At 35.5% G+C, this 10,000-nt stretch overlaps 1 protein-coding gene across 1 annotated transcript in view; it reads left to right on the forward strand.

Moving 5' to 3' along the window:
- Arl5 (ADP-ribosylation factor-like 5) overlaps positions 1-10,000 on the forward strand; it is a 17,941-nt gene that overhangs the window by 7,772 nt on the left and 169 nt on the right. The window contains exons 2-6 of the mRNA XM_070135365.1: positions 1,943-2,034; positions 2,329-2,402; positions 3,205-3,413; positions 4,409-4,644; positions 4,858-10,000. The exon at positions 4,858-10,000 is cut by the window's right edge and continues 169 nt beyond it. Of these exons, the coding sequence (XP_069991466.1) occupies positions 1,943-2,034; positions 2,329-2,402; positions 3,205-3,413; positions 4,409-4,644; positions 4,858-4,906 (660 nt within the window). The 3' untranslated portion in view covers positions 4,907-10,000. The remainder of the gene's footprint in view (positions 1-1,942; positions 2,035-2,328; positions 2,403-3,204; positions 3,414-4,408; positions 4,645-4,857) is intronic.

Below are 10,000 nucleotides of genomic sequence, written 5' to 3' on the forward strand. Positions count from 1 at the left end.
CAGAAAATGTTGCGAAGGAGAGGAGGAGAGAAAGACCGAAATTGTGATTCTTGGGTTGTGAAGTTTTATGAAGCTTTTTAATCGCTGTGAGTTTTTGTTTTCTTTCTTTTTCTTTTCTTGCTCCCTTCCAAATTAAAAAAAAAGAAAGGAAAGAAAGGAGAGAGAGACAGAAAATGTTGTGATTCTTGGGTTGTGAAGTTGTGAAGAAAGAAAGAAAAGAAAGGAGAGATTGTTGAAGTGCTTGTGTTGTTTTTCGCGTTCCCTTGTAGCTAGAAAGGAATAAGGAGAAAAAGAAATAAAGAAAAAGAGTTTTTTTTCTTGTTCATTTCCAGCTGAAGGAAAGAGGGAAGAATGGAGGAAAGGAAGAGAGGAAGAAAGAATGAGAGAGGATTAGAGAAGGGGAGAATGAAAGAAAGACTGAAAAGAAAGAGGAGAGAGAGAAAAAAAAAAGTGGCTGTGATAATTTCCGAGGATAACGGGGCGCTTCGTCGAATTGGGGGGGAGGGTGCTTAAATGGACGACAGATGTTTCGCTCTCTCTCTCTCTCTCTCTCTCTCTCTCTCTCTCTCTCTCTCTCTCTCTCTCTCTCTCTCTCTCTCTCTCTCTCCTCTCTCCCTCTCCCTCTCCCTCTCTCTCTCTCTCTCTCTCTCTCTCTCTCTCTCTCCTCTCTCTCTCTCTCTCTCTCCCTCTCCCTCTCCCTCTCCTCCTCTCTCTCTCTCTCTCTCTCTCTCTCTCTCTCTCTCTCTCTCTCTCTCTCTCTCTCTCTCTCTCCCTCTCCCTCTCCCTCTCCCTCTCCCTCTCCCTCCCTCTCCATCTCCCCCTCCCTATCCCTCTCCCTCTCTCTCCCCCTCCCCCCCTCTCCCTCTCTCTCTCTCTCTCTCTCTCTCTCTCTCTCTCTCTCTCTCTCTCTCTCTCTCTCTCTCTCTCTCTCTCTCTCTCTCTCTCTCTCTCTCTCTCTCTCTCTCTCTCTCTCTCTCTCTCTCTCTCTCTCTCTCTCTCTCTCTCTCTCTCTCTCTCTCTCCCTCTCCCTCTCCCCCCCCAGGTGTCGTCCCTCCCTCGTGCTCTCGTTGTTCCCGGCGTCTGGTTGTCGCCTTGTTTCGGAGGGATGGGCGCTGCATATGTAGCGGGGAGCTGCTGTGTTGCAGATGTTGGCCTTGGGCACTTCAGGCTCCCCCCCCCCCCCCATCCCTCCTTTTCCCCTCCCGTCCTCCTGCTCTCGTACCTCTCTTCGCCTCCTTTTGCGATCGCTCCTACCTCGCCTCCTCCTATTTTCCTATTCGTACCTCTGCTTGTCTCTCCCTACTACCTCTCCTCCTCGCCGCCTCCTGTTCTCCTACTTCTTCTTGTCTCTCCCTGCTCCTACCTCTCCTCCTCCTACTCCTACCTTTCCTCCTATTCTCCTACCTCTCCATGTCTCCTCCTACTCTTACTCTTCCTCAACCCATTTCCATTCCCTCCCCCTCCCCCTCCCCCTCCCTCTCCCTCTCCCTTCCCCCCCCTTCTCATTCACGTTTTAGTTTTCTTTAACCACCTTACCCCTCTCCCCCTCCTCCCTCGCTCCGCTCCCCTCCCCAACCTCCCTCCCCTCCCCTCCCCTCCCTTCCCCTCCCCTCCCCTTCTCTCCCCTCCTCTCCCCTCCCCTCCCCTCCCACTACCAGTCCACACCCTCCACCTTGTTTAAAGAGTTCTTACGTAACTCGGCCCCACGCTGACTGCTATTGATAAGGGTATAAGAGTGTCGTATCACGGTATCCAAGCTGCTTATAAACGCCCGTTGGAAAGTGCGACTGATTGGAAGTTTATTTGTGTGTTAAGAGTCGTATATATATATATATATATATATATATATATATATATATATATATATATATATATATATATATATGTATATATATATAAAATTTTGAGTAGTAGTATTAATTAATGTCTTGTAAATTCCCAGGAGAAGGTTTTATTGTTTTCTATCTCAAGTTCTCGTCGTTGGAAGTCGGTGTCGATTCGTAGAGCAAGTGTTCGTGTGATGACGTTCACTTGGTTTGTTTCTTTTTCGACGAATCGCGCCAGTTCGTCTGCGCTCTCGCTCGCAATGTTGTCTTAATTGTATACTGTGTAGTTTGTTTTAAGTTAAACGCTGTGCACGATGAGTTTGTAGAAAAAAAATTGCATAATTTCTGTGTGGTTTTGGAATAGTTGCTAAGAGGAAAAGCATAAATGTAAACGAAGCAGAGAGATTTCCCCCTCGCTTCGGTTGACGTCACATGTGCGTAAGAAGCGAGTGTGACGTCACATCCACGTCACGGGAGGTCCCGAGAACCCACGGCGCTGATTCATCTGCGTCCGTTGCTGCGATGCTCGCGGACGGGCCTCGCCGGCGCGTCTCGTAGCCCTGGCAATAGTTGATGGTTTCTCGTCATGTTGTTCTCGATAAATTAAACACAATAATTGAAACTGTTCGGAGATGACGAAAGGAGAGCGAAAAGCGTAGCATGATAGTGTGCATTTTTATTTCGGATGTACGAAACGATTGTCCTACTTTCGAGGGCGGAAACGTTGGGCGCTATGGCAAGTGGCCTTATCTCTTTTTTTATATATATAACCTGAGTGCAAGGTCGTGCACTCTTCCCCTTGCCCTTCACCTCCCTCTAAAAGCATGAATGTACTCTTGATTGCCTAAACGATTTATATTTATTGAATTATCACAGCGACATGGATTTGGGATTTTGTATCAAGAGATATTTTTAGTTATTGGATATTGAGAAAGTAAACAGGGTGCTCTAGAGAAGCTTTCATATTTTGTGTCATGGCGTTGATTTGTGCCTATCGGAAATCGCTTAGTAATATGGACTGGCACGAAAACGAAAGAGAGTGTATGTAACGGGCAGATTATTATTGTATCGAAGGGTATCGACAAGTCTGAATAACAGTGTATGTGCTCGGGAATATCAGACGCGGCATTCTTTCCAATTAAGTAGGATGGTAAATAAACGTGGAAGCCTTTCATAGCATCTCCGGCAGGCGAGTGTGCCAGCAGGAATTGTAAACACATTATTGCCTCGCACGCACGCACGCACGCACGCATTCACACAAACACACACTCGCGCGCAAACATGGGGATGCACACAGACACTATATTTTATGTAAACGTAATGACATATGCCAGAAAGAGTAGAGTATTGTATCTATATCCTATAATTTTTTTTTCAGAACATAAAATTGTAATGGTTGGCCTCGACAATGCTGGCAAAACGACCATCTTGTACCAGCTCCTGATGAACGAAGTCGTCCATACTTCGCCCACCATTGGCAGTAATGTGGAAGAGGTCGTCTGGAAGAACCTGCACTTCATCATGTGGGATCTAGGAGGACAGGAATCTCTACGGTCGGCGTGGAACACATATTACACTAATACAGAGGTAGGCGGGCTGTTCATCTGTTGTCCCATGGGGTGAGAGTGCTTGTTTGAAGGGTTGGGTTTCTGTTATTGGCGATGCTTGTTCTGCTGGAAAATATTTGTCATATTCCTTTGATTCAGTGATGGGGCTAAACTTTGAAGTTTTGATGTTTTTTTATGGCCTAATCATTGTTTTTCAGCTACACTTTAGATTATATTCTCTTCACATTACCAAAACTAGAAGCACTCAGAGAGCGCATACCTCCGCCAAGGTGCTAGGGGTGACTAATGCAATCATTTAAAAATTCCTGGATCCAGATCTTGATCTGGCTCGCCACCAAAGTTTAATGGCATCTAAGTTAGGGTCAGATATACCTCTGGTCAAATTCTGTTCTTTACTTTTTGAGTTATCTTGCTAGAGGTACTCTTGCATACCTCTGACAGAGCAATAGGGGTTACTGATGTAATCATTTAATTTTAAAATTCCACCAAAATTTAATGACATCTAAGTTGGGTTAAGACACACCTCTGGTAAAAATCTGTTCATAACTTTTGCAGTTATCCTGCTAGCCAGCAAACAAACAAACAAACCAACAAACATTACCAAAAACATTACGTCCTTGGCAGAGGTAATTAAAGTGAAAGTGTGTAACAGTCCACTTAGTATTTGCAGTACAGATGTGATAGTGATTATCGTAGTAATATTCAAATTATGGAGCAGATTAAGCCAAGATGTGTGATAGTTTTCTTTTAGTCAGCTATCAGCATGCTATTAGCACTTCTCGACGAAAGAATATAAAGTCTGGTGCATTTCTTATGTTCAGGAGTGTTCCTTATATTTATATATTCTTGTAAATATTCTTTATCTTAATTGCTTCATTATCATTTAATATGAGGAAGTAGCTTCTTTTTATAGCAGTCTGTATGCAAGGTCTTTATGTAAGCCATCTTTTGTAAAACAGGCATCTTACTTTTCTTTAACATGTATAATATTCATATGAATAATGACTTTTTCAGTTTGTCATCTTGGTGATAGACTCAACAGACCGAGAACGCCTAAGCATCACGCGAGAAGAGCTGTACAAGATGCTGGCTCATGAGGAATTATCACGAGCGGCAGTACTTATATATGCCAACAAGCAAGATGTGAAAGGTTCGATGAGCGCAGCAGAGATTTCACGGTTATTAAACCTGACTTCTATAAAGAAACATAAGTGGCAGATCCAAGGATGTTGTGCATTAACAGGAGAAGGGTAAGGCTTTGAGTTGGTTCTGTTATTTTTTTCTCTTGTGTTGCCTTGTTAAAAGCAGTTCAGTTCGATTGTACTGAAACCCAACTTTTTGCAGATTGGTCAAAAATGAATGCAATATCATTTAAATAGCACATCTTTTGTTGTGAAGTGGATTTTTTTTTTCTGGTTCAATTTTTAATATTTTATCTAATATCTTCTTTTTTTCCTTTTCAGCCTTTATCAGGGACTAGAGTGGATTGGAAGCACTTTAAAAAGCAAGTGACGAAACCATAAGCCAATAGTTACTATCTCAAAACTGTGATCGTCCTGAAGGGTGTAAGTGTATGCGTGTGTGTATTTGCAGGTTGCAAGGACAAAGGAGTCCTTCCTGTGAACTACATGTTAGTGTTGTAACTATGTAAAATAAACATCTTTTAAGAAATTACATGGCCAGATGTAACTGGAGCAAGATTATCAGTTCATTATTATTTTCTATTTTCTTTTGAAACTTGGAAAACCTTTCTGCCAAGGCAGATGTGTATATATACATATGATGCTTTATAAGGTGGAAATGTGTTGGACAGTGCTTATACTTTGATGGTCATGATGATATATTACTAAGTGCAGTTCCATGGACACAAGGCAGAAAGAAGAAATTCCTCCGCAAGCAGAACCGCAAGTGCAAGGCTTGGAATAATAGGGTGGTGGAGGAAGACTAAGATTGTCTAAGGTGTGTTTATATCATCTGTTGCAAGAGAGAGAAAATAGAACAATTTGGTGTTATTTGTCAAGAAGGAAATCATTGTGGTATGAAGAAATCATTTCATTTTCTATACAGTGTGCCATTTCAAGATTCAAATTTTCACAGTAACTCATATTATATCAGTGACAGTTACAAGTATTCTCTAGTGATATCTATCAACTGGAAGTTTTACTTTGTTGATGAGGTGTATGATTGTTGCCATTTTTTCTACCAATTTTTAATGGAAATATCAAGTAATGTGCAACTTGAGTGTGAAATGATGACTTTGTAATATACATATTTTGAGTGTGTGAATGTAGACTTCTCAGAGTGAAAGTTTCATTTTATATTATTTATTATTGTTTTCATTTGGTTATCTCCCCCTTCCCTCCAGAAAAAAAAAAGAAAAAAAAAATCTCTCATTTTATTTTTATATAGAGATGGAAAACTTGTATTAGCTTTATTTGACATAATTATAATTGATAAAGCATTGAACTAGTTTTACATTATCCAACAGCCTCTTCCTTTATTATTTTGAGGAGTTTTAGGGTCATGCCTTTTCCCGGCAACTTTTTATTTTCAGTCAATACTTGATTGCACTTTTTTAACATGGATGTTTTTTCCTTCTTTGGACAAGAATGCTAGAGATATAGTTTCTCCCAAGATGTAATGTGTACAAAAAGGATGTACATAATTCCTAGTTTTCTTTCTGTTGACTGATGGATGGTAAGCAGGAAAAAAGACATTAGACAGTATGATTCGTGTTTGTCCAAAGAAAAACTTTTTTCTCAAGAAAACAAGTAAACAAAACAAAACAAAAAAAACAAAAAAACAGTGAGAAGGCTTGGTCATGGGCAGTTTCTTTCTTTTCTGGTCTCTCTCACGAGCTTGAAACTTTTTGATAGTCATTGAATGTTAAAATGCCTAATATTATGATTTTGAGAGTTTGAAAAGTGAATTGTAAGAGTCCTATGAAATGAATTAATACTGAATTATAAAAAAAATTATTTGTAGTCACTTCATATCTATAGATGCAAACACAAATGCATATGCATAGACATTGGCTATTCATCTACATATAGCTCATACAGATACATAAACATAGACATACATATTTATCTATATTATACATATCATATACAAATGTCCATACACATCAACTTGTACACAAAATCCTCGAGTTTAACAAAGTATTTACATATGTTTATTGTCCTATAAATCAATATCAAGCTCTTCAATCTCCATCCATCGACGTATAGCTTTAGCTACGTAAAGAGTCAAGTTATGGCAGTCAAAGAAATTATATACGATTGCACTCAGTCAGAAGAGATATCAATAAAGATAGAAATAATAATAAAAATTCAGATAATTATATAATGGAGGTAAATTTAGGGATGTCTCAGACCAAGAATTCGGTGGGGTTGACATCTGTACTCTAGTCAGATGATTGATTTTTGTGATTTATTATTGTGATTTTGGTGATTATTACAATCATTATTGTGATAATGGTCATTGATATTGCTATTGGGATTATTGTTATATTATATTATTATTATTGTTATTATTATTATTATTATCATTATTATTATTATTATTTTCCATTATTATTATTGTCAGCAACATTGTTTGTGTGAGTTCCTTTTTTATTTTTTATTTGACTTATTTATCTAACAATTTATTTATTTATTTTTCATTACTTTTGGTGGTGGAAATCTTCAGGCATTGTAGAGCCTTTAAAGTAACATTGTATATATGAGTGTGTATGTGTGCATATGTATGTGCATGTGTATGTAATTTTTGTGTCAGTGCATGGGTGTATGTAACAGATCTTATTACATATGATTTTTGTTTTACATAAATCTGAATAAACAATCATTCATTGGATGAAGGCATTTTGACATAAAGACTTCTTTATAGATTAGACATGACATCATAAGAGATTTTAGTAAAGAGGAATATCAAAGATGTTAAGAGGTATAGCAGCAAAAGTATGTTAGACTGGAACATAGGAGTGCCTAGTTTTGCTTGTAACAAATGCACATACTCTCACATGTAGTGAGACTTAAACAAGGCTTAATTCCATCTTAAAAAAAATATTTGGTATTTTTGCATATTAATGAATGTGAAATTGAGGCTGGATGAATATGACAGTTGAATGTAACACAGTTTTTTGCCATTGAAATAGGTGATTATAGATTAAAGAAGTAGAAATCAATGATTTAAAAGAAGGAATAAGAAAAATAAATATGGGAAAACAAAAGGAGATTATGAATAACAAGATAAGAGACTAGACACTGAGAAATTTGATGAATAGATGGTTTTCATGCATAGTAATCCAAAAACTTGCCTGATTTGCAAGAAAATGAGCATGTAACAATATTTATAATTCTATTTTAGTGACAAAAATTGAGAACAAAATTATTGTCTGCATAAACAACTTGGTGAAATATGAAGATACTTTTCACCACTTGGAACCAATCACTTGTTCTTATCTCAATTTTACTTAGTGTCAGCAGACAGTACAGCAGATATTAATAGCACTATTAGAACTGATAAAAGTGTTTGTTAATATTTATTCCTTTGACTTCTTGTCATATATTTTTTCATTATGCTTAATCATTCTATCTTTTTTCCTCTGTTTGGCATAAGGATTTTGTTTTGTTTCATCAGTTCTTATAATTCATAGTCATTGTCAAAGATTTTCATGAGGGATATTTGCTTTGTATTTTCTCATTGTTTGGTTGGAATGTTCAATTTTCTTTAATCTTGTTATTGTTTTCATCATTCACAATATAATATAAGCCTATGTAGAACATTATAATGTATTTTGTGTAAAGCCAATGTTTTCAGCAAGGCAAGTTTTTTTTTTTTTTAGATTTCGGCCTAAAAGGTTATATATATATATATATATATATATATATATATATATATATATATATATATATATATATATTAAAGCCTTTTTCATTGTCATTTTGTGCTTTTTGAAGGCAATTTTGTGCAAAGACATTTGACATCTGATAGCCTAGTATCTGTGCATTTGTTCATGGCAAGATTGGCAACTCAGCATTAGCCAAGTAGTCTGAAGTTGTAATTCAAGGTATCCAATATCTATTAAATTGTATTAAGGTACACACCTTTGCCCAAAAAGAAAGAAAGAAAAAAAATGTCACTATATATCAGTAATGATATATTATTATGAAATAGAATATCCTATCTTAAATAATCATTACTATGTCGAGGTGACATCAGCAAATGAATGACTTGTTATATTTTTATGTATAGATGATATATCTCTCCGGTATTTCAGGCTTTTGTAACCATCCCCGTTCTTTTCACCTTCATTTTATTACTGTTATGTACATTTACTGATACTTTTTTTTTTGTGATTTTTGGTAGTGAAAGTGGATTCCTCTTATATATCAACCCACTTTTGTACAAAGACGCAGACCTTCTCTCATATTTCCCCTCACTCCTGTATGTTATCTTGTGAAGAAAGTTACGGAAGCTTGATGAATTACCAATAACCTTTTGACGTCATACGACTCCATCCACAAAACGGGTATTGGTATGATATTATGATTATTATTTATTAGCAATTATTATTATTATTATTATTATTATTATTATTATTATTATTATTATTATCATCATCATCAGTATTATTTTCATTATTACTATTATTATTACTACTACCATTAGTATTAGTATTATTGTTATTATTATTATTATTTTTTTTTTATTATTATTATTATTATTATCATTCTTTTTATTGTTATCAGTATTTATAATATTATTATTTATTATCTTGTGTTGTATTCTTTTTAATCATAATTGGTGTTATTGATATTTATTTTACAGCTTTAATGATAAAAATGATTGAGCAATTTTTTACTTGTTTTTTCTTTCTTTCTTTTCTTTTTTTCATTTGTCATTCAAATTTATCTAGAAATGTTTCCCTATATGTTGTCAGTATTTGTTGCATCAGCATCTGTTCTCATATTCCATTATTATTATTGTTATTATTATTATTATTATTATTATTATTATTATTATTATTATTATTATTATTATTATTACTATTACCATTATTGATAATGTCATTATTTCTTTTTATGTTATTTTTGTTCATATTGTTATTATCATCATCAGTTATCATCATCATCATCATCTTCACAATATACGAATATTGAGTGATTGTGACTAAGGATACCCTTTCGGTGAATTAACTTTTCTAAATTTGTTTATATTGCGTAAATATATATGTGCTTATGAAGACAAAATAGAATATTTACTATGTGTTTTGAAAAAAAAATTGTGAATTTATTTGTTTTAATGTTTTAATATTTCTTCATATGTAATGAACTATTTATATATATATTTAAAATAATATTAATAATGATAATTATTATTATGTATTATCATCATCATTAGCACTAATGGTATTATTATTATTATAAAATTTTTATATATTCATTTATTCATTTTTTTTATCGGTAACAAAAGACGATCTTGAAGGGTGAACCAATTTTTCTCTCGTCATAATGTATAGATATCATAAGGATCTCCAGCTTTTTTGTTAAAACATTTGACTAGAAAATGAGAAAGTCCTAACAGACAAGGTGTATGCGAGTA

This window comes from Penaeus vannamei, chromosome 2, assembly GCF_042767895.1.
Source record: "Penaeus vannamei isolate JL-2024 chromosome 2, ASM4276789v1, whole genome shotgun sequence".
NCBI classification, from domain to species: Eukaryota; Metazoa; Arthropoda; class Malacostraca; order Decapoda; family Penaeidae; genus Penaeus; species Penaeus vannamei.